The 24,789-nt window shown below is 43.9% G+C and overlaps 1 protein-coding gene and 1 long non-coding RNA gene across 5 annotated transcripts in view; one reads left to right on the top strand and one right to left on the bottom strand.

Annotated features, from left to right (window-relative positions):
* Nucleotides 1-24,789, bottom strand: part of tmem94 (transmembrane protein 94) — a 30,694-nt gene that overhangs the window by 3,821 nt on the left and 2,084 nt on the right. For 3 of the 4 annotated variants that reach the window (XM_010743760.3, XM_019271320.2, XM_027289287.1), the window contains exons 3-29: nt 18,355-18,474; nt 17,693-17,820; nt 17,064-17,200; nt 16,544-16,749; nt 14,485-14,636; nt 14,272-14,374; nt 14,092-14,178; nt 13,896-14,012; nt 12,473-12,529; nt 10,664-10,768; nt 8,886-9,281; nt 8,493-8,805; nt 6,396-6,569; nt 6,162-6,264; nt 5,871-6,079; nt 5,595-5,776; nt 5,356-5,488; nt 4,683-4,798; nt 4,491-4,590; nt 4,195-4,303; nt 3,775-3,964; nt 3,586-3,663; nt 3,376-3,461; nt 3,181-3,262; nt 2,048-2,306; nt 1,847-1,940; nt 184-354 (exon numbers count right to left, since the gene is read on the bottom strand). In XM_010743760.3, the coding sequence (XP_010742062.2) occupies nt 184-354; nt 1,847-1,940; nt 2,048-2,306; nt 3,181-3,262; nt 3,376-3,461; nt 3,586-3,663; nt 3,775-3,964; nt 4,195-4,303; nt 4,491-4,590; nt 4,683-4,798; nt 5,356-5,488; nt 5,595-5,776; nt 5,871-6,079; nt 6,162-6,264; nt 6,396-6,569; nt 8,493-8,805; nt 8,886-9,281; nt 10,664-10,768; nt 12,473-12,529; nt 13,896-14,012; nt 14,092-14,178; nt 14,272-14,374; nt 14,485-14,636; nt 16,544-16,749; nt 17,064-17,200; nt 17,693-17,820; nt 18,355-18,474 (4,007 nt within the window). The remainder of the gene's footprint in view (nt 1-183; nt 355-1,846; nt 1,941-2,047; nt 2,307-3,180; nt 3,263-3,375; nt 3,462-3,585; nt 3,664-3,774; nt 3,965-4,194; nt 4,304-4,490; nt 4,591-4,682; nt 4,799-5,355; nt 5,489-5,594; nt 5,777-5,870; nt 6,080-6,161; nt 6,265-6,395; nt 6,570-8,492; nt 8,806-8,885; nt 9,282-10,663; nt 10,769-12,472; nt 12,530-13,895; nt 14,013-14,091; nt 14,179-14,271; nt 14,375-14,484; nt 14,637-16,543; nt 16,750-17,063; nt 17,201-17,692; nt 17,821-18,354; nt 18,475-24,789) is intronic. The other variant, XM_027289288.1, reaches the window with a different exon arrangement.
* Nucleotides 24,036-24,512, top strand: LOC113747855 (uncharacterized). Its single transcript, XR_003463948.1, has 2 exons — nt 24,036-24,252; nt 24,338-24,512. It is a non-coding gene; the product is annotated as an uncharacterized LOC113747855 (long non-coding RNA).

The following is a 24,789-nucleotide window of genomic DNA, read 5'->3' as shown; positions in this document are numbered from 1 at the left end:
CTGGGGTGGACAGAAGAGTTCAAATGAGAGATCATGATCAAGACAGGAATACAATCTTCTTTTCTTTCTGCTGTTTGTTGCTCAAAAATCTCCCATGAGTCCAAGTCACTGACTTAATGGTTCAACTTATTTGCAATATTCCTCCTTTCCATCACTGTTCATCTGTCACTGAAGATTTCTTACCGTATCTCGTGAAGCTTCACCACTTCGTTGACCACCACCACCAGCAGCAGGGACACCGACACCAGCAGCCAGGCCAGCAGGGGAATGTCACCCAGATTAAAGGTCAGCGGGCTGCCCTGGTGACGCCATAACTGGTAATCCACGGTGGCCTGAACAATCTGGCTGAGCAGACTGGAGAGGAGAGGGTGAGGGTTATAATGTAGAAAGGAACGTGAGCAGAGAGAACATGTCATTCTAATAAATTCATGTTACAAAGTGATCTAATGTTGGCAAACAGTGTGTTGACACAAGTTGAAGTTTTTTGTTGGAGGCTGGTGGCTAGTGGCACCTAGCAGTGACATTTCAGATTGCAACCAAATAATTACTCTCCCACGCTTCACCCTCTCATTCCAAACATGTAGGAAAAACAAAAAAAAAATTCACATCAATTCATAAAGGCCACATCTAGATCAGAGTGTGTCTGTTCTGGGCTACTGTACAAAAATGGCGTACTTTATGGAAGAGGACTCGCTCATTTTAAGACAACAAAAATACAATGATTCATGTATTCTGGTCATTGTATACCAACAAAAACACTCATAAATATTATATTTAATTCCTGCAAAGAAATTGACCTTTAAAAAAAGCTTGAGTTATTTGAGTTCTTCTGTTCAGTAATGAGACGATGAAATGGAGGCTTCTTGGATTACTCCACCTTTACGAGTACATCACTCTATATCGCAAAGTGAATGACAAATGACAAGTAAATACAGTTACTGTGGGGAATAGAATGAAAACACGATACATTCGGATCACGTATCGTACATCCATCTAGTGTTGTGGTGGTGCTATCACCGGGTGAAATCTGACACAGAGCCATGAATCATAACAGGACTGCCTTTAACGCCTCGCATCGAGTACGAATCCAGACTGAGCACATAAGAGATGTGCTTCCTACAAAACCACTGGGGATAACTGTGGCCGCTTATTTTTCATACAGTGTTATACTGTATAACTACAGATTGTATATTAGGTTTCTGAGCTGCTTTCCACCATTTGTTGTATCCTCTTCAGTGGCACAATGACATAGCTCCACCAGAGAGGGAAAAATATTTTCAGTTCATTATGAAACAGGCTGCCTCGGTCTACATAATGAATGATAAACAGTGCACAACTGAGCTGGACACAGCCAAGGTTCTGTTTGGAACCAGGCAGAGGATTCTAAAAACTGGTTTAAAGGGGACATATTATGGAAAAATCACTTTCTCAGCTCTTCTAATAATATATATAATATACTATTGCTTGATTTGCTAAAGCCACACTGTCTCTTGTGGCTTGTCTTTGAACACGCTGTCCAGATTTTAAGCCCCGAGTGACATCACTAACAGGCTCATGAACATATTCCAGAACCAGAACCACCCTGGAGGTTATGAAAGAGCAAAGCTCAGGTGAGGCTCTGATATTTTCTTCATCACACTGAAGAACGGCTAGCAGTATTGCGCTACTCTACTAATGGTGCCAACAGCCCAAAATGACACTAACGGCTAGTTAGTGACTCCTTTAACTCCTTGAGTGAACTTTCAAATGTGAACATGATGTTTTGCAAGAAAGTGAGACAGCTGTAGTAATGTCAATGATATGATATCAGCAGAGATGAACTCAGCAGCAGCAAAACATCACTTACACCACAGGTACAGTGAGACACCACCAGGTATTGCTGAAGGGGCTCTTTCTCCACAGAGGCTGAGAGCGGTGCACGTAGCTGAGCGAGATCACCACTGACAAAGAGAGAAAGACAAACAGAAGAATTTGTTTTGAATCATGATCCAAAGACCTGATGAGTGTGAGCATAGTTCATGCTGCCTGTGTGTGAGTGATGTCCTACCTGTGTGTAAGGCGAGGAACCCTGCCATGACCTTCTGAGTCAGCAGCAGGCCATTTGACAGCTCATTGAACCAAATAGGAGCGCCATCGGCAGAGCTGCAGTTACACAGAAATACACTGGAGAGGCAGGAGACAGTGGTGTTGTCAGCTAAGGTGATGCTCCTGCAGACCTCCTGCAGGGTGAACCCGAAGGCCAGCAGGTAGGCACACACTGTCAGGCCGAACTTCAACAGGAAACAGCCAAGGAAGTAGTTCTGGGTCTGGTCAGAGAAGACAACATGACTGTGATTTTACATGTTTCCAGCCTCCTCATTAACCTCCACTCAAACTCCTTGTTGTCTTTTACATTAACATGATTCCTCTTCTACTGATGAAGTGAAGTTTGATGATGAACTTTAATACTGTTTCATTTATCAGCTGCACTTCAGGAGAACATAGTTTGTGTCCTTGTTTTTAGACTCTGTTGACTTATTATTTTCAGCTTAGTGTCAGCATGCATTCAGACAGGATCAGGTGTTCCGGCGAGCGGTGGTGGGGTTGTGCAGTGGAGTGGGTGTCGCTATCTGGCTCGTTGTGTGATGTAATTTTGGTGACATTACCACCCAAAACCAGAAGGTGGCAGTAGTGCAGCTAAAAGCAGCAGCAGCACAGTTGAAAACCTTGTACTCCTTCACTGACAGATTGTAGGTTTTGGGATAAGTGTAGACTGTATCGATCGATCTCTCCTCCATGGTTAGCCGAAAGCAGAACGAGTGTGACGTCAGGCTCCATTTTCCCAAAAGTTGGATCTGGATCAACCTCTCCCCCACACGCCGGCACAGTTTTTCACTGTCACCCCCCGCGCGGTGCGGACCACCGGTGCTGAAACAATCGCGGGAGCACTGGATCCTGTCTGAATCCAGCCTTAGGCACAAACACTACTTGGTTAGGTTAAGGAACGATCTGAGTTAAAATAACAAGCCAATGTTGACTTTGCTTTCAGGCGGGACACAAACAGCAGCATTCTGTCAGAAAGTCCTGAAAACAAACTTCTCCAATACAATGTAAGAATGTTTCTCAGAGCTGTCACAGTAATAATCCACTGAAGCTCACAGATGAGCAGATTTTAAGGATGTGACTGATGTGTGATCATACCTTCCTCGGAATTGCGTCTAAGTTTTTCCCCGTGGCAACGGACATGACTGAACTGTCTGGTGGCTTCCCCAAAAGTGACACACTGTCGACACAACACAAACAGAGCATCAGCATGACAAGACCGTGCACAAGACCACAGTACAACTTTAGAGTGTTTTAATGTGTGTGTGTGTGTGTGTGTGTGTGTGTGTGCACCTTAGCAGTGGGCAGCTGAAGCAGGACAGCCAGAGGATGTCAGTGGTGTTCATGGGTGGAGGAAGCTGAGCCAGGCAGGCTAAGAACTGCAGACAGACAGCAGAGCACTTTATTTATCTATTCAATATCAGAAATTTCTCCATGTTGCAGAAGAATAAGACTCAGAATAGAAATCCAGCCGACTGCAGCAGAACCGTCCAAACGTCTCACCTGGATGATGACCAGACTGAGCTGACACTGCAGCAGGAAGAGAAAGCACTTGCGGATGCCGTATGTTGTGTGTCGTGCCTGGAACAGATTCACAGAAGGTATATTAATTCACAAATGTGCTGAGGACACCACCTCTTACCCAGTGTGTGTGTGTGTGTGTGTGTGTGTGTGTGTGTGTGTGTGTCTGACCTGCTCTATGAGCTTGACCATGCTGACACTCTCTCCTTGGTGGAAGGTGACGGAGCAGCCCAGACTGTTGAGCTGTCCAGAGAGCCTCAGAGGGGACAGACCTTCAACCTCTTCGTTAAATCCTCCTCCGGTGGCGTAGCCGAACGTCTCCCACGAACACTGAGACGGGTACAGAGGGTCCAGAGCAATGCTGCAGAAGGAAGGTCACAGATGAACCAATCAAGATAATTCTACTCTGATATGGAGACGATGAAGCAATGAGATCTGAATCAATGAAGCCAAAACGGTCTGTGTGGCTCGACACCGCTAGAGGAAGATTCCATAAATATATGCAGGTATATTAATATAGAGTTCTGTTTTTAATAGCCCATTTCTGAGTCTCTCCCACATGTAAATGTTCTGCTGTCATAACGTGCATACCTGACGTCACTCTGCAGAAACAGACGGCTGTTGCGGAAATTGGCGGAGCTTCCCAGACAGCACGTCACCTCCCTGTTCTCCTGCATGATCTTCATCATCTCACACATGGCTGTGGAGAGAAATATATTACTTTTAAAGCTAGTATTAGTAAACAAACTCAAGTCATCATTTCTGTCCTTGCTTGTTGTTTCATGAGCTGACTTTGAGCAGATGAACACGGTGGAGAAAGAGGACACAGCTTGAAAAGACACAGACGGAGGCTGACTGAAAATAGAAAACCGATAAAAAAGACTCACTGTCCGGGGTGCAGTCAGTGAAGAGTGGCACCAAAAGAGGCACATTATCAATGTTCTTCAAATGAGGACGAACCTGGTGGATACCACGAGGTAGCTTGGCCTGAGAGAGAAAAACAGGAACCGTGAAAACAAATGTTCATTGTAGGAGGACTGAGCAGTGGCTTCACTGGTTTTTAAAGTACATTGTGTTACCCTGTTGCAGTCCTCCAGAAAGCTGGGCACGTCGCTGTCTGTGGGCTGGAAGCTGGCCAGGTCAGAGTGGGCTTCCTCCTCTAGCAGCAGTGGACCTTCTGCTTCATCCCGAGAATCTGTGCAGTGATGTGAAAAGAGCGGTCTGAAGTTAGAGACACTCTAAAAATGACTCGTACATTTTTGGAACGAGCTTTACAGATTCACAGATTTAAGGAACGTCCACCTGAATGTGAGAAACACAGAGCTGATGAGAACGTGTAAGCAAACATCTTTGGATTCTTATCTGTCACCCCAGCCTCTGTTCGTTAGATTTGATGACATGATCATCTGATTTACAATTTATGTGGCTGCATGAACTCTATACATGAGTACTGTGATCAATGTTAGCGTGCATTCAGACAGGATCAGGCTTTGCGGCCGGTCGTAGCAGGGTTGTGCGGTGGTGGAGGGGTGGGAGGAGCTGAGGTGTTGCTGTGGGCGTGTCTATACGTGATAACTTTAAAGTACTCCACAGTTTTAGCTTTGTACTCCTGTAACATTTTCAGACTGATCAGTTTAATAAAGGATCAAAATGTATTCCACGCATTCTTCATCCTTGTCTCACTCAGAGATGAGGAGCTCTTTGTTGCTGTACACGGTGACACACAGATTGAACATGACACAGGTGAGGTACCTTGGTTCAGGTCTTCATGCAGCGAGCCCTGACTCGGACTGGATGGAGCTCCATCACAGGGACTGTCTCCGTTTGGAGTCAAAGAGATGTGACAGTTCCAGCCTGTCTCTAAACCCATCTTCTCTGCAAACACCTGCACACACACACACAAAGTTTTACTCTCATTTACAAGCACTTTGTAAATTTTTAAATCAGCCTTGTACATAGTATCATATGTTCATAGGAGCGTGTGTGTTAACCTTGCTGCGGAGCTCGTCCTCCATGGAAAAGTAAACAAACCGGATACAAGCTGTGACCAGGGCATCGATGAGCCGGACTGTGTCCAGCCTTGCCTGGAACTGAGAGGACACCATGCCCATAAAGATCTGCCCGCTGAGAGCCTGAACGCAGTCCTCACGCTCCACACCCTCACCTATCCCCTCTGTGAACATGATGGAGAAAGAGAAATGTTGTATTATCCTCATTCCTCGTGTTGTGGTAGAGATGCCTCTGTACGATGTATGTGTGAGTCGCACCATCAGAGCTCCAGCTGTTCCTGCAGGAGTTGTGTTTGATGGGGGTGGTGGAGGGCAGATCCACTCCAGAGAAGAGGCAGGGACCGGGGGCCAGCTCCACACACTTCCCATTCAGCTGGGTGGACAATGATACCTGCATGGGTTTGTATGCAAATGCTGAGCAGTAACCTGACAGACAGGCGCGCTGGTAGAAATCCAGAACCTTCTTCCTGTAACGGGAGAGGAAGACAGTGAGAAAGATGATCACGTGGAGTGGACGTGAATACTGTCAATCTTTTCACTTTGCTGCACCTGTCGGAGCCTGAGAGGGGATAGATATCTGTTCCATCCCAGAAGTCTGTGCAGGCCTCCAGAATGAGGTCGGCCGAGCCATGTGACAGCATCTGGACGTTATCTACAGCAGAAAGGTCAGAGGTCGAGACAGACAGAGTCGACAACATTAAAACACGAAATAATTCTCAGACGAAACTACGTTTACATAGTGTGTGCGTGTGTGTGTGTGTATCTTTGTGTGTGTGGACTCACTGGAGGAAGAGTCTCGTACAAACAGGGAGATGAGGTGGGAGATGGGAGGCTGGCGTTTGGTGAAGTAATGCAGGCGGCGGGAAGTGAACTCCTTGGTCTTCTCTCCAGATGGCAGCTGGTACAGAGCCAAGTGGTTCTCCTGTTTAAACAGCTCCCTCGCACCAGGAGTGAACCCTGACACACAGACACACACACACACACACACACACACACACACACACACACACACACACACACACACACACAGACACACAGACACACAGACACACAGACACACAGACACACAGACACACAGACACACAGACACACAGACACACAGACACACAGACACACAGACACACAGACACACAGACACACAGACACACAGACACACAGACACACAGACACACAGACACACACACACAGACACACACACACAGACACACACACAAGAAAAGACATGGGTTAAAGATCGAGTCATTGCATCTTGTACTGAAATTTGAATCCCCTCTTATAATCAGAATGAAAAAGTCTCAAATCATCGGGGTGATGATGTCATAGTAGTAGTAGAAGTACACGTTGTGATGTCACAAAGTAAATCATCTCTATAAACAGATATCTGCATATGCAGATGTGTAGGCTCTGCGGCGTTCTGGTTTGTTTGTAGTCTGAGAAGTACATTTACATTCAGTCATTTATCCAGAATGACTTACAGAGAAGGGAGCAATCATGGTACAGTGTGATAAGAAAGTGTTAGTGCAGCAGTAAGTTCTGTCAGTTCTTAAAGGGGTAGATTTAGCATGTCCAGTTGTTGGTAGTGTTGGAGAGGAGGAGTTCTGGATCATCAAGAGGTTTCACTGTGCAGGCTGGGAGGCCCGTCAGGAGGACGTTACAGTAATCTAGTATTGATGACTGCAGTTTGTGGGTAGCATGTTAAATTAGGTAAGGCCGGATTTTTCTGGTGTTGTAAAGTGCAAAGCAGGTAAACATGATTGGAGAAGGTTAGTTGGTCATCAATCATAACCTCTAAGTAGTATTAACCAATCAGGTCTGAGCTTAGTTGCAACGGTCTGTGTGGAGAGGAGGAACACATCTCTGAAGCCATCAGCTAGGGATCCCTCCTCTGTGGCTCTTCCTGAGGTTTCTTCCACCTTTTTTCCCTGTTAAAGGTTTTTTGTGGGCAAGTTTTTCCTCACTGGAACCGAGGGTCTAAGGACAGAGGGTGTCACTCCCTGTACAGATTGTAAAGCCCTCCGAGGCAAATGAACTTTGTGACTTTGGGCTATAGAAATAAAATTGATTTGATTTTTGATTTGGTCAGCTAGTGTCTCATCTGTCCTCCATCTTCCAGCTCTCCACTGACTACACCAGATGGCCCAAAACATTGGCCATTTCCCCCAGAAGCTAGATCATAATCACATGATAGCTGATTGGTTTAAAGATTATAAGGAGAGTACATGTCATGTGAAAGCATCCCTTTAGTGCAGCAGGTCTGCTGTAAGCAGCGCAGGTTGATGTGTGTTTGATGTCTGCAGTGTGTGTAGCAGGAAACCAAATATGAAATTTCATCTCAGTTGGACTTTGAACAGACTCTTAGGTGATAATCACACCAAACAATACACTCAGTGTACGCTGAGTAAACAGCTTTTACATCGAGGGAAAGTTGTTGAATTAAATTCCTCTCTGAGCCGTGAAACAAAGTTCTGCTCCAGTGAGACTTCAAAAAAAAAAAAAAAAAAAAAAAAAAAAAAAAAGTAGTTCACTTGCAGTTTTGAAATACTCCCACTGCAGCACATTAATGCAACACAGCAACATCTTGTGGCCTTATTTGATCATTAAATCTATGTGAGGGGGAGAACTGTGCTCCCTGTGCTCAGACATTTAGTCTAGGAGAGGACTTCAGGGCTCAAACCTAATCCATAATTCATGCTGTGTGGGTTGAGCCGGATCAGGTTTTCCCTCTGAAGAAAAACTTCAAGGCTGAAATCACAGACCGTCTGAATAAGATCTGTCTGATTCCTCTGCCCTCATGTGAGCTGACCACAAACACCAGCTAAAGGGGCGAACCAGGCCAAAAGTTTCTCTAAGCCATCTCGATCACCGTCATTCCACACTCACCGATGAGTCTGGAGAGCTCGCAGAGCCCCCAGGGGACGTAGACGGGCAGCACGGTGCCGTGGCTCTCCTGCAGAGCCAGGTTGGACAGGTGGTCAGAGAAGCGACAGAGCTGCTGGGTGACGCTGGCGTTGCAGAGGTTCAGCATGATGTTGAGGCCCAGCGGCTTGAGGGAGGGCAGGTGGCACTGCCAGGAGAGGTCGTCGAACTGGATGCTGGCCGGGTTCTGCTGGTCCTGTGACAGGCTCAACATCTCCAGGTGGTAATCACACACAAAGTCCTCAGCCTCCGCCTCTGGGCAGCCCATCGCAAAGTCCTGCATGATAACAGAAGAATCAATCAATCCTTCCTTACTTTCAGAGTTATTTCACACACTTTTTCAGATGCAGCTCTTACTCCGGTCGGGTCATCCTCGCCTCCCTCAGTGTCGTGGCTGAAGCTCACGTTGGATCCGGAATGGTGTTTGGTGCGAGTGTGCGCAGGCTGGCATGAGCGCAGGAGCCGGACATTGTCGGACGAGCGAGCGATGTCATGTGACATCTCAATGGGCTCAGGACCCTCTCCCACCTGGGTGGAGGCCTCTGCTGGGAGACAGAGCAGAGCCTCCGCCTCCTGGGCCTCGTCTCTGTCATCATCGGCCTCCATTCGGCAGTAGGAGTTGACAGACAGGTCGTCTCGGAGATCGTCCTGGCTGTTGTGCGGCGGCTCCACCCGTCCACTGAAGAACAGCACAGTCTCTGGACTGGGATTGGGCCACGACAGAATACCCTGCTTGTCCACACAACACAGCACCTACACACACACACGCTAAACATTTACAACTTACACATGCATGCATGCATAGACCGTCCATTTAAACTACAAAGCCCATATCTGGGCCCTGCTACTGGAGGATGTTAAACCTGAGGTTAGACATTTGTTTAGAAGGCGGAGAAGCCACAACTAGAAATGTTTACAGCTGATGATTGGACTGACATTACTTATGACAAATTAAGGACGGAAAGAATGAACAGGACACAGTTTTTATTGAATGTTGGACTGTTCAAACTGACTGTCGTTTTTTTTCTTTTTTTTTTTTTCTTCCTCTTTATTTTTGTAAAGTGCTTTGAGCATCATAAAAGAACTCTCACACTCTGGTTTGTTTTTCTATTTTAATATTTGGTTTTGAATTCTGTCCCTCTATGTTTATGGACTATGCTGGTCCTTCCTTGCCTCTGGTTAACCATTTTAACTCATGCTTCACTACATACCGCTACAATGCTAAAATGACACTGCATGGACATCGTCATAACCATAACATTACTATAACATTTAAAAACTAACCATTTTTTAACTAAACTGATGGTTTCAAAACCTTAAATCCTTAAGAGACATTTTTTCTGTTATTGCGTAAAATGAGTAAGTGACATATTTTATGGATATTTCATATTATACTTAATGCATAAACTGTACAATTCATTATTAATCAGCCCCAACAGTGAAGATAAGAAGTGCAGGACATCTGTGTCAAACTAGTGATATGGATTCATTTAGAAGAAATGTGAATATTTTAACATATATTATTTTTAGATATTAGATATTTTTAGGAACTTTTTTTATAAAATTCTCTGTCTGTATATTATCTTATCTTATTTTAACAATCATACAGATACAATAGGCTTACTTTTTCTGTTCTGTTCACTGTTCTTTGGCTGTCAGCAGACAGTGACGGCTGTGTGACTACAGCGTGTGTTCAGGTCTTCATAATGCTTGTGTATTTCTTCAATGATAATCTAAAACTTACAACATTTGATTTTGTTTTCTTTACAGAAATGAATGAATGGGAGTTCTTTACTGTAGAATTCTTTTCTATTTCAATTCCATGAGCACCACAAAGAACATTCCATGTACGTCCATTGTACTGGGCAGGTAGAAATCTCAGAGATATTTCAAAACTTGGACAAATAAAAGCCTGAATGGAGATCATCGGACTTACTCAGTCCTGTCATTCTGCACAGCAGATATCAAAACCTTCCCTTTTCCTATAGAGAGCTACAGTAAGTCTACTTGAACCATACCAACAATTCGTGAATTTCCCCGTTGTGGGATCCATTAAGTATAATCTACCAAAGAAGTGCAACATTTGATCAGATTCTGGATCTGCAGTTCAAATCTTTGAGCTGTGTCATACTCACAGTGACAGATCCCAGTGTGTGTAAGAGGCTGGAAGTGTAACAGAGTGTCTGAGACTCTCCCTTCAGGACGCCAACCAGATGTCTCCACACACACCGCAGCATCTCCTGCACACACAGACAGACACACACAGACACACACAGACACACACACACACACACAGTTAGAGAACTGCTTTTTACTACACACCAGAGGATGGAGATGTGTGTCAATACATACAAATTCTATTAAAATGGAAAATTTAGGAAACTCTGTGAACAGATCAGCAGAAAAACAAATCAGTCTGAATCAGCTCTGTGATTGGTCTACAGAGAAAGAACAAGGACAAAGCTTCTATGGTACACTACGATGCTAGTGGCACGAGGCGTGCGAGCTGCAGCGTTTTGTGAGTGCTCCAAACACATCCATGCACATTTTGATTCTTTTGGATGGAAACCACAATGACTGGTTCAGCAGGGACAAACCGAGACAAGCACTACTGGCCCTTCCCTTCGCCATAGTCAGTGTGTTACCTACAGTACACGGGCAGTCATTTGACTTCACAGTACAGGGGAGTTGCTGGTCTAGTGTTGTTGAAATGTCCAACTTCACAGTAGGTTTTGGTCTTTATAGATAATTTCCCCATTCACTGTCAATGCGGTAGACCAGCAACTTTTTTTAGGTGGCTAAAACAGGTTGAGTTGCTGCCCTCGCAGCAGTACATAGTTCAGCTTCCATGCTGGTCCTCCTGTCTGTGTTTTCAAACTGAGAGCGTGCTGATCACTGTCTGCTTTAGGTAACACACACCAATGTTGATCCGGTCAGATCCAGTCAGGTCTAGGACAGTTAAGGTCAAAGTTTGTTCAAACCAAACACATTCAAAATGCTACTATCTTTAAGTATCAGTCAATTTTCAACTGATTTGCCAAATATAGTTTTTTATCAGCATCTGATACTGTCAAAATGATTTTCACTTTGATTCCAAAGGAGAGAAGGAAGGACACCCCAGAGAATTAACATCATATGTTGGGGCTGATTTCCAGTCATGCAATGCAGGCAGACAAGCAGAGGTGGAAGGTCAGGCACAGACTCAGGTGAAAGTCCCTTTTAGGATCATCTCTTTCCTGTGTTTAACACCTGCTATGTATTCATCCGGAGCAATGCCAAAGCCAGCCAAACACTGATGCTTTCAGAGAGACAGAGCAGTGATTCGCTTTGTTGTCCTTTGACGACTACAGCCCGGCAACAATGGAGGACAATGACTGAGTTTGATCAGGATCTGTGAGAGGTTTGTGAACAGAAGCTGCATCCACGAGATGAGAAAATGATTTTAAAGAGACAGGATCAACATGTCAAAGATGACCAGAGGCATCAGAGCGTAAACTTACATCCGGAGGTGTTGGGTCAAGACGTGTTGACTGATATTCCACGGATGAAGAGTGACCAAAACCAAAGAGTCAAAGACGGGAAAATAAAATGTCGTGCAAGATGAATAAAAATAAAGAAATAATTCAAACAGAAAGCAAAGCAAAGTGCTCGAATTAAAGTGAAAAAAACACATGGAGAATCAGAGAGGTGGTCTGATCAGAAGACGTCCATAAAGATTTCCACGGTGAACAAATCAAATGTGTGATGGAGACTGAGCGTGAGCAGGGTGGTGGGAGAGGGCTGTGTACGAAGGGTTCCAGAGAGGGAGTTGCAAAAAGGGGGGCAAGGACAGCGAGCGAGTGAAGACAGGTGAGGGGTTCAGGTGGAGTTGGAAGCCAAGCGAGTGGAGGAGGAGGAGGAGAAGGAGGAGGGTTGGTGGGGAGCGAGACAGCGAGAGGTTATACCTGGGAGGAAACCACTTCGGTGTAGCTGCTTAGAGTGTCCTCAGAGAACTTAGCAAGCTGGGGCAAGAGAAGAGTCTAGTTAAAACACAGAGTGAGACCCTCGCTGTGTCTCCTCTGTGTGTGTGTGTGTGTGTGTGTGTGTGTGTGTGTGTGTACATGTGAGTGTGTGTTTGGGTTAGACTGACATGGGTTTGAAGATCACTGTGACTAATTTCAGAATAGATAGCCAGCATGGAATAAGCTCTATAACAGAGTAGAGTGCAGTCAGTGAATACTACTACTGTTTTTGGTTTTTGTCTCTGTACTCAGACATTATATAGAGATGCATTATGGGAATTGTAGGAATCAGCCGCGTCTGTGTCAGCTGCTTTGACTTTGACTATGCTTAAAATTCAGGCAACTGAGACCTCGACTCTCTGAGTCAGAAGTGAACCTGGCTGCAGAGACCGAGCGCAGTGTCAAACACTAAGAACATGTCTGCAGCTCGAAACATTAGACTTCAGCATGTCGAAGGTTATTTCAGCACCTGATGTCAGAGAAGAAAAAGGTATACTGCTGCCTCACGTCTTATCTACATTCTGAGTTTTTCAGTAGAGCAGCTTATTCAAACTTAGTTCTGGGTTTTTAACCCTCTTGGTAGTGCGTTCAAGTACACAGCAGTTATGAAGCCTTTTTCTTGTTGTTTGTTGGCAGACTGAAGTGAGGAGGCAAGTTCATGTCAACAGAGACTGATGAATCGTTTTCCCCTCCAGTGTGGCCGAGACTTTAGAGTGCGCTGTCTCTAAACAGAAGCAGGATTTTGGATTTGCTTCCTCTTGTGAAAAGAGTCTAACATCACTGAGGATGTTAAATACATACTGCACATATATGTACGGTACATACGTCTATAATGGATCTGGTTGAAGAATGAATTATGGATGTAACTTTACTAGTAGTGGCAATAAAACTATAAATAAATCACGGAAATATGTTACAAGGTTCAAACAATTATCTTTACCCATTTCTACACCGCCTGTTCACATCAGGGAAACAAAACGAGGCAAAACAAGTGCTCCTCTGTGAACACTGACAGGACAGAGCAGAGCCTTGATGGACATACAACATCTCTACATTTAATATGTTCACTGTTTCAAAGGATATCACAGGTCAGAGGACGAGAATCAAACCCAGATATCAGTCTAACCCTCTAGTGTGTGTGTGTGTGTGTGTGTGTGTGTGTGTGTGTGTGTGTGTGTGTGTGTGTGTGTGTGTGTGTGTGTGTGTGTGTGTGCGCGCGCGCGCGCGTATGGGTCAAAACACAGAACACAATCCTCCATGTTAGTAACTAAAGCTGTCTTTTCTACCAGTGCACATCACAACGTTAGAACTGCATTTGTGTGTGTGTGTGTGTGTTTGTGTATGAGTGTGTGTGTGCATCCCTCACCAGACCAGCTGGTGATGCACGGCTGAACTCTGCGAGGACCCTGGCCTCTCCGAAGGCGTTCAACAGCACCCACATGACTGGGAAGAGCAGGGGCAAGATGGGGAGCACACCCATCAGCTGGAAGCAACACACAGTTTATTACAGCATCGCGGACGTTTCTGTGCCTCCAGAACAAATGTGTTTCCACTGAGTGTACCTGAAGTTGAAAGAAGTTGTAGCAGGGTGGGGTGAGGCTGGGTGCGTTACAACAATAGCGGATGGTGTTGACGAGCAGGAATGCCACCTGAAGCAGAGAACATGAAGAGAGCAGTGAGCCTGTTTAAGAGGAGAACAGGTGATCCAAACACAGCTTGGAAAGTCCACGATATCTGCTCACCAGCACCACGGGACAGACTAACTTGGTGATGACCGACTGCACTGTGAACCTCTCATTATCTAGCACTGTGATTGGTCGAGACAATGCCATCTCCAAACTGTTCCTGTTGAGGAAAAAAAAACAAAAAAAAACAGAATATCAAGATTCAAGAATCACTTAAGTACACACAAAACATTTATCAACACCCAGGCCCAACGTGGGCAAGTCCCATACCTGACTATGTCCAGTACTGGGGTCCGGACCACTCTGAAGAGACGGTGCTGCTGGGGGCTCTGGGGTTCTCTCTTCTCATTGGCCCGTGGGGAGGGAGGCGGGGAAAATGGGGGGAATAAATCTCCTGGCTCCAACACAATGTGCTCATCATCCTGAGAAGAGGAAAACAGATTAAGCTGGTTCACACGGTTTAGTTTCTGACAGATCAACAGATCAGAAGAGAGTTCACAGTCCAGACATGATGATTTAGATTGTTTGGAGGTTCTGGGATTGACAGAACTGTAAGTCAGTCTCCATAAGCCCCCATGTTCAAATGTCCAACTTCACAGCAGAAATAAACATGTTTACAGCCTGGTACAAAAACAGTTTTGGTCTCTATAGCTAATTTCCCCGTTCATGACAACTGTACTGAGGGTGAATTTATATACAACTCACCTGTTCAAATGATATTAAGGCTTAAAATCTGTGTAGAGTAAAGATAATTATATGTTCTGAGTTTGTCAGACCAAAGAAAAAAGTGTTATTAACCACCCAGCCAAATTTAAATGATCATAAATATCAATAAGTTTATGAAATGAGGTGTCAAAATCAGGTAAAAATGAATTCTCAGCTCCAGGACTGTGGGGGCGTGTCCTCTGAATGTGCTGAAGCCACGCCTGCTTGTGGGCGCAGTCAAGCAGCCATTTTGAAGTGACTGAAACTTGTCAGATGAGTTCAGAAAATGACATGACTAACTTTGAAACACTCTGAGCGAGATGAATTTATCTCTGTCTCTCTGCTCAGGGTGGCCTCAGCGTGTCATCGAGCCACCCTTTAAGGACCGCCCACAACACCCTGGACTGAAAACTGGTGAAAAACAGTTTGAACCTCTAACCCCACATTTCAGACATATATCGTTCAAAGTCTTTTCACATGTTTTCAACAAATATTTTCAAACATATTCAATGTATTTTGAAAGAAATCTCAGAATTGCCTTTACACAGACTTTAAAAACGTATCCAGAATAATGAGTGTAGGTGTACAGGTGGGTGCTGTTACTGATGGTTTGTTTGAGCACCCAAGCATCATGTGGTCCACCTCAGACCCGCCGATGATCCACATCGTTGCTGATTTTTAAATTTGCCGGGAGGCAGAAGACGCGGGACTACCTACGTGGTGGTGGCCAGGACCACATAATCTGAGCTCCATTCTTTCTACAGTCAGTGCTGCTCTGACAGGAACAGAATATGCACCTGCAACATCAGCTCAACTGAAGCGACGTGGTGAACAGAAAACATGTCAGATGTATACAAGTATAGGCAGCAGTCAAATACACTGTTCACCGTTGTTTATTGCATAACGATTCTGTATAGAAATTTAAATAGCAATAGGAACTTCATGAGTAGCCTGTCTTTTCACACCTCCTCCAGCAGATACAAATGCACCTTTTAGAACATTCTACAAAGTCACCCCAATAACAAGATGTCTTGAAAGCCTTGTGAACTCTGTGGGTTCCGTGGACTCTGTAGTTATCTACCCCAACACAGCACTATAGTCATGTTTTTTGAAAGAAATGGAAAGGAATTGAACTTTTCTGTTTGTTATTAAGAGTGAACATTTTCTCATGTGTAAGTATTTACCTCGGCAGTCAGCATTAATTATTCACTTGCCAGCAGAAACTGAGAAAAGCACGATTTCTGTCCAACAGCATGGAGGCAGTTAGAGGCCGTGACGTCAGCTGCAGGGTCGTGAGCGTGCACATGTGTGTTTTATTGGCTTTCTGTAACAATACCTCTTATATACTTTTTTTCCTTCATATCAATCCCCAAGGAATAACTCAGGCAAGTAACTGATAACTTTGAATTTCTCATAAAATAATCTTATTTCCCAAAAGGCTTTATAACAGCATTCAGTGTTGCAGTTACTAAAGTCAACTTAGTAACCTCACAGCTTAAGGTTAAGTGACATTGTTCCAGAGCACGGAGCTTAAAAGAAGCTCATCATTCAATACAAAACAATTTTTGCACATTATCAAAAAACACGTGTGCTCCTACACATGTGCGTCTCCACACGGACTAACCTTAATGCCTCTGAGGGATACGAACGCCTCTTGGCCAGGTCTCAGAGCGATGACATCACCCTCCACCAGCAGACTGACGGGCAGGTTCACCAAATGGGAGTCGCGGTAGGTCCAGTGAAGGGACCACGATGGGGACGTGGGTGTGTACAAGTCAGGGTACAGAGAGGGAGACCACCGGACGTCACCCACACACCCTGACAGATAGTCTGGAAAGACGGGCAAAGTAAAGGAGATGCAGGTAGAGAGAGGAAGTTTTACTTATTAGGTGTATAATAGTAAATTATTATGAATAGGCTAAAAGTCTGTTAGCCAGTAACTGGAAGATTAGCTCCATTCCACAGCACTGTGGACCCATGACTACAACCATGTTGCCACAAACTTCACTGTAGACGTCACCGAGTTGCAAAAAGTAAAGTATGGTAGAAAAACTTCCTCAAGTGTCGGAGATCCCCTCATACATAAAGTACAAATGGCATGAATTCTCTCTGTTTCCTGTGGTCATTCGACACGCCTGACTCACCACTGAGCTGTGTGATGATGCCCTTGAGGCGGCGGACCATCTCGCTCCTCTTCAGCCTCTCCTGACGTCCGACCAGCAGCAGGTTGAGCAGCAAGAGGAGAAGGAGGGCTGCAGCATTCATCAGCTCTATACCAGAACTGTGAAGGGACAAATGAGACACGGCGTCAGGGCTTCAGTCTGCAGCAGCACAGTCAGAGTGTATTGCTTCTTAACAAAAAATTATTTGAAGCTAAACCAAATATAATTTCAACTCATGCCCTCTGAGAAACCACCACTTCTGCAATCATAGTAAATCCAAACCAAACCAGTGTTCTGATTGGTCAGTTAGTGTAAGTGGTGCTGGAGAGAGGAGAACAGTCTGGCTTTGGCACACAGCGAGAACGACAGCTGCCGTTTGTGGAGCTGCTGATTAATTACAGTTTCTCACTTCTGCTCATCTTCAGGATGTTGATTATGTTCCAGGAGAATAATAAAGTGAAGTTGTGTGTACTGACATAGTGGTGGGCAACCTGTGGACAGGACAAAGCCTTCTCCATTAAAGTCTAATGACTGCACAAAGGTCCACAATGTTTCTGTCAATGCTGCATGTACAGCATCATAGATGTTCCAGAACAGGACGCTTCCCCTACCTGCCCTTTGGTTGGCTGCCATGGCAACAGAAGAGCCCCAGCACGACCAGTAAAGTGAGGGCAGCTCCCGGCCAATGGAGACAAGAGTGACGGTTGCCATGGTAAAGAAAGCTATTCACCCACTGTTCCTATGAAAACATGAAAAAACAACAAGGCATAAGTAAAACAATATGCAGTGTGTGTGTGTGTGTGTGTGTGTGTGTGTGTGTGTGTGTGTGTTATGTAAGGCATGATCAAGGGAGTGTTGCTATTAATGGATGGGTTCAGGACCGTGTGGAGCACAAACTGTAGCTTGTGCGCTTTCTCACAAAGACGTAACGATGACTAAACGTCCTCACTCTGTTAATGAGAGTTTATGGTGAGCTTTACGATAAATATCATGTTTAAGTCAGGATGAGGGTTTAAGTTTAGGGAGTGTCTGGACTTTAATTAAAGAGCAGTGGGACGGCGTTTAGCTCAGTTGGTAGAGCAGCCGCCCCGTGTGTGAAGGCTCAGTCCTTGCTGAGGCAGCCCAGGGTTTGAATCCGACCTGTGGTTCTTTCCCGCATGTCATTCCCCATCTCTCTCTCCCCGCATTCCTGTCACTCTTCAGCTGTCTCTGTCAGAAATAAAACTTGATATGGCCAAAAAAAAAGAATATTTTTTTAAAGAGCGCTGTGTACCTGTGTGGAGGCTCGTCTGCGTCCAGCCCTCTGGTGCTGCTCCAGCAGGCTGCTGAGCTGGTCCCGGAGCTTCACCAGAGCCTGGCCGGTAGACAGGCCCAGAGTCACAGCATCCTCCTCCTGCAACACAAAACAACAAGCCTGGATGAGGATAGATGAATTCATCTCTATCTCTCTGCTCAGGGTGGCCTCAGCGTGTCATCGAGCCACCCTTTAAGGACCGCCCACAAAATCCTGGACTGAAAACTGGTGAAAAACTGTTTGAATTTTTTTATTTTTGGGGGGGGGGCAACTCATAAAGATATGTGTGTGATTTGCATCTGCATGGCCGCATTGCCTTCAGTATATTTGCTGTCCTAAGAGCTGTTTACCTTTTATGTTAGGTGTGATGATGAAAGGGACATGATTTTTTCAATTAAATTAAAGAATAGAGAAACAGAGTACGAAATGTCTTCATCGTGGAAAAAATCAGAGTGAGGTTACAGTTAAAAACAGACAGTTTGCTGAAAGCTCAGAACTCAACTACAATTCATACTAAGTGTATGTATCCAAGGCCCCTCCCGTTAAGAAGGAGGAAGAAATATTTCATAATCAGGTGTGTGGACATGATTAAATGTTAGAATAAATAACTGCAGAACCATCATCTATTGGACGTCCAATAGTGTGACAATATTCTAATGGTCACCAGGTGGTGTTAGTCCACCAACACATCCAGCGATGCGCCGTCGACAACAGGGAGAAAGAAGACTAACTCACTGCTGAAATGAGTACATTTCTCCACCAGTTTTCCTGCCTAGGACAGAGTATCAGAACATGTGATGTATAGACCAATAAGAGATATCCTTATTGTATATACTATTTATACCTCGTGTCAAATATATTCACACTACAACGTTTTCACTGTTTCAGTTTTATGCTGTTGTGGCCATAATAAGCATGGAAGTGTGCATTCATATTGCTGACAATGATTTTGTGAAGTCTGACTTTTGCCAGCAATCAGCAATACCCCAACCCCACCTGTCCGACACAAACATGGGCTGAGGTAGCCCACCTCAAACGTACACAGGCAGGAAAAGTAAAAACAGTGCTGTGGCTGAGCAGTAAGTATCATTTCATTTATTAAATATAGAAGTAGAACATTTCCCACAGTCCCAAAAGAAGTCTCCAAAAGGCCAACGGTCCTGATCTCAAAGATATTCAATGAACAATGAAAGAAAAGAAAGCAGAACATTTTCTTCAAAGATATTTTTGGGGCATTTCTGCCTTTGTTAGACAGGAAGTGGGACATATATTAAAGGTCACCAACTTGAACTGGTGACGTTGCAGTTACGTCAGCTAACAAGATGCTCCATGTTTCTGTCAATTGACTAAAAACATGAATCAAGCAGTTGTTATCATTGCTTTCATGACGTCCAACAAACGTATCATACATCACCTCTGTTCTCTATATTACACACGATTAGTCCCACTTCACTAAACAGCAGCCTGTGTTTGAGGAACAGCCATATCTGATGTTAATGGGAAAGCAACCTTTCCCACTCCCCATGTCACTGTCAGGATGTGTGCGTCTACAAAGGCCCGCACATACACCAACAGAAAGACATACACAAATATGAAAACTCACACACAGATACACACAGATACACACTGGATTCAGCTTTCAAGCTCTACATCCCACACAGCCAAGTTATAAATATCTTCCCATTTCCCCAGAGTAACAAAGCCTCAACAAGAATCCTCCAGACAGACGTAAGCACGCAGACACACAAACAGGCTGCCTCCAACATGAGAGGATGTAGATTCTCACATTATACCAACATGAAACAGTTCTGCTCACTCTGAAAGACACGCCTTAACTACAGTATGTCTGTCAGTCATACAAACAGGCCACAAAGTGAGTGATAGAAACAAGCAGGAGACAACTTACTCTGCTCTTCTTCCTCAAGCAGATCCCTTCTCTCATCTTCAGCACCATGACAGCCTGCTCTGCTCTGCTCTGCTCCACTAAAATCTGTATTACTGCTGCTGCGCTACAAGGGCAGTGTCTAACGACAGCTGTGCTACGTGACGAGAATCGTTACATTTCGGAAAGCGCTTCTCGAGATGTAAATGAAGTCCTAACAGGAGAGAGAGCCTGCTCATGTCTACGTTCAGGAGAGAGCTGGAGATGCTGCAAAACCTCACCCAAATCTCCATCGTCACTGGGCTGCAGACAACAGAGCCTTTAGCGTCAGTGACTGCACGCTGCCAGCTGGACTTTAATTCAGAAACACCAAGTCTGGCTGCCTCTCTGGTATGGGCCGGACCTCATTCAGTTCAACTCGGTTCAGCAGCTGGCAGGGACACTGAGCGACAAAACCCCAACTACAGAGAGGGAAGGGGCGGGGGAGCTGAAAGAGGCCAGACATAGTGGGGGGGGGGCTCTTTTGATGAGAGGAACAATGCCAACCTGCCCTGTGTAACCCTGGTTAGGCTGTTTCACGCTCTCGCCAGCTTAGCAGATTTTTCACTGATGGAGGGATTGGTACAGAGAGAACTGGTAACAAAAAATGACTTGAGCTTCCAAATGAAACCAGTCTGCCAAGTGTTCCAAAAAATACACATTTAAACATTTTCATGGCAACTGGGCAACTGAACCTGCTGAGGAAGATTACTGATGCAACCAAAAGCTCCACTACAGGTTTAAATGGACACATCTAAAGTCATCACACTGATGTCCTATGTTACTGTTATGCATTATGTCTGACAAAACATCAACTCGTTTTTCATTCTAATATGCTTGAAATCATAATTTTTCACACATGACCACATTATTCTTCAGACTGCATTGTAGAGTCCTGTTAATAAATCCATCACTGCATTGTATAGTACACCTGAAGTTACTGATTGAAATTGGTACTGTGATTTGATTGGAGCAAAATCTGCGTATGGGCGGGTATTTAATAGTTTGTTATACTTCACTGTATCGTTTGAATTCAAACTGCTCTGTTCGATGAGAGTAAACCATTTTACGAGTCAAAGTGTCGACGCAGCTTGTTAAGTCTCCAGGTGCTGGTTTTAGAACGCAAGTCATGTCACGTGTTTCAACAGCCAATCAGCTTGAAGCATATCTGATCGAGTCAGACAAACTGACAAACTGTTTTGAACTGTCTTAATATGACAAGCCTTAAAATGTACTCAAATAAAGAGCACCCACTGACAGATCTGTGTTTTTGCTGTTTCATCAGTGCTAGAAATCAAACTGTAGCAAGTAATTTATTCTCACTTGCATATGACACTAGAAAAAGCATTGCATTGGTCAGATCAATTGTCAATGAATGAATTTAAAAACAGATGATAAATCTGTTCAAACATGACTGAATCTAAATTTCAGTGTAACATTAACACCAAAACAAAGGCAGTGATCTGAAGAGACACACAATAAAAGCAAATCACAATGTGATTAGTGAATCCAGTCAGTTGTATACTGACCACACTGCTGTGCATCAGAACTTGTTCAATTTGAAATCATGGCTATAGCAGGTCGCTCAACTCCAGTCTCTAACACAGCAACAAGAGCCACTTGAAGTTGAGTTTCTGAGAAGCCTCTCTTACTACTGCATTCACAATGGATGATATAACCACTATAGCATAAGAACAAATATGAATCACACCACTGGAATGTTTAATCAATCAAGTATTCATGTGGTGGAAATGAAAGGTGTACTCTACCTCTAAGACTTCCAGGACTTTCATGTCTCCTTTAGACTGAGGACGCCTACATGCTTCAGACTCTACTGTTATGAGTTAATGATTATGTAAGTGAATGCAGCACATAGGTGGGACCACTCAGATAGAAACTCTTCTTTGAACCTGTTGAGCAATATGGTCAGCAGCAGCAGCTACGTTTCCGAGTCCTCCACGCATTGTGTTGACCCAGAGGTGCCCGGTTGTGAAATGTGTCTCCTACACATCTATGTTTAACTCAACGGGTTTGATCTGTTGACCCTTCAGACTGCTTTAACTGACTGAACCCAACACTAACATGGTCATGAGGAGGAGTGAATGTGAGAGAATTATTCAAAGGCAGGCTCTATTTAAAAATCAGTTAATGCTGATTTTCATTGTACTGTATGAATGACTAAAATATGATTATGATGCATTCAAGCTATCAGTTGAAATGATGACACTGTGCTTACTAAGGAGAGTACAGTAATCTATAGACAAAGTGTGGAAATCAAGTGATTCAGCATCCACACCTACTTTACACAGTGACTGTGCAGGTGAGTGCAGGTGCCTTAAACTCTCCCTTTTCATTCTTCACTAGGGTTGCAACATTTCGGGAATTTTCAAAGTTGGAAACCTTCCATGGGAATTAATGGGAATAAACAGGAATAAACCAGGAATTTACAAAATTGAAGGCTGGCCCTTAACTAGGAACTTAAATATAGTTGGTGAAAATATATTTTGGCATACTCTTGACTATCACATGCACATAGCACACCGCTTACTGCAGGGCTATTGAGGCCACGCCCCTACCTGCACAGGTGATTTCTGTACCTGGACCACACTTTAGAGCCCAGAGCACACAGAGACTATTGAAGACACACATTTGAGCTCATGGACTACATAATATTGTTCAATAAAATAATTTAAACTTGATAAAGTTCTACTTACAAATAAATCTGTTGAAATGTAATGTTTTTGTTATTGTATTATTTTGCATGTCTTCTTATGACAAAATGTTTATATTTTGTTTGGATATGATACAGCTCGTTTAAATATCCCCAATTCCAGTTAATACATTTCCATAATTCCCATGGAGTTTCTGATTTGGAATATTCCCAATCTAAACTTCCCATGGAAAGTGGGAAGTGTAGGAAGTTTAAAGTTTACTGGAAACTTTTTGACCCTTTGCAACCCTATTCTTCACACAGTCACTTACGTTATTTTTTGTGTCAAAAACTTTCTCCCATTCTGAATGATTGTCCTGTCCCTCTCTATGCTCACAGAGTCTGTGTGTTATGTAGTGGCAGTGGCATGTAAAACAGCTCTGAACACATTTGCCTTTACGTGTGGTCTTACTACCGACTTTATTTAAAGTGTACTGAGATCTTTGACATAACTGTATGCACACACCATTTTCCAATGAGAGATAATTACACACATTAAGGGTGTGCAGTCACTTTTCCCTGCTAATGAAATAGTTTAGATTATAATTATAAACTAATTATAGCTTGTTTAAAACCTGTCTGACTGTTTCACTGTATTTCTTGCCCAGTCTAACTTTGTAACGATGTTGTTGCATCCCAGATCTCAAGAATTAATGAGTAATGATGAACATTACTTATTCAAACTATGGGGTTAATGTGCAGACCATGAACCATCAGGATTCTTAGTTGCGTGTGATTCCCACCCCTCCTCTCATTTCCTGTCACCCTCCACTGTCCACTCCACTCAACAAAAGCATCAGATGCCTTCATGAATAATCTGACCTTTTTCACAGCAGAGTAAACACAGCTGTAACCAATTCTATTAATTAAGGTTTTGTTCCATTTAGTGTAGCAGAGCCTTTGCAGTCAACACCCTGAATGGAACAGAACCTTCATTAGTGTCATTGGCAGCACCTGTGTTTACTCTGCTGTGATTCTCATTATGTCTTCATGACATCACAGTTTCCAGGTGAAACCATCTTAGTGACACAGCTTTTCTAAAGGAGTTCTTTGTGCTACAAAAAGGACTTAAACACACTTGAACCCTGCACAGACAGTGTGAAGCTGATGCTTTTCAAACGTTCAATATGACTGCGACTCCTTTTCACTGATAACAGAAATAATGGCGGTTCATGGCAGATGCGGTGCATAGATGCAGTCACATTATTGATACTGAGTGTTGCTGACACAATGCTCGTCTCTGCTGGTGTGTTTGTTTGTGTTTCAGTGTGATCTCGCGACCACCATTTTAAATGCACAACCAAAGATTTAACCACATCTGTCTCTTGCAGGAAGCTGACACTGTTTTCATTAACGATTCATCTGCCAAGTCTCTGGTTGATTTATTGTTTCACCTGTGAAATGTTAGAAATAGTGAAAAATCTGTTAATATGTTCGTCCAGCTAACTAAGCCAAATAAGGCCTTAAAATGTCACATGTGATAAATAAAATCAGCTGAGAAAGGTATGCATGTATGTTTTGACACTTTTTTTTTGAAGAATCACTGAAATAATTCATCAATCCATCAAGATAGTTGGCATTTATTTTTCCCTTTGAATCAGTTGAGTGACATTAACTGTTCCGGCTCTGCTCTCGTGATTGTCACAGTCAGATCACAGTGTTTTGGGGCTTTTTCTTTTTACACACAAGTTCACGTTTCCCTGAAGAGAGCCACAAAAAGAGCATGATGTTGCAGCACGGATAATCACTCCCCGCCGGGTAGTGTAAATCCCAGGGGCGCTAT

This window comes from Larimichthys crocea, chromosome XVI (assembly GCF_000972845.2).
Source record: "Larimichthys crocea isolate SSNF chromosome XVI, L_crocea_2.0, whole genome shotgun sequence".
NCBI classification, from domain to species: domain Eukaryota; kingdom Metazoa; phylum Chordata; class Actinopteri; family Sciaenidae; genus Larimichthys; species Larimichthys crocea.
Note: the sequence above shows the minus strand (reverse complement) of the source record. Positions and strands in the feature narration are given on the sequence as shown.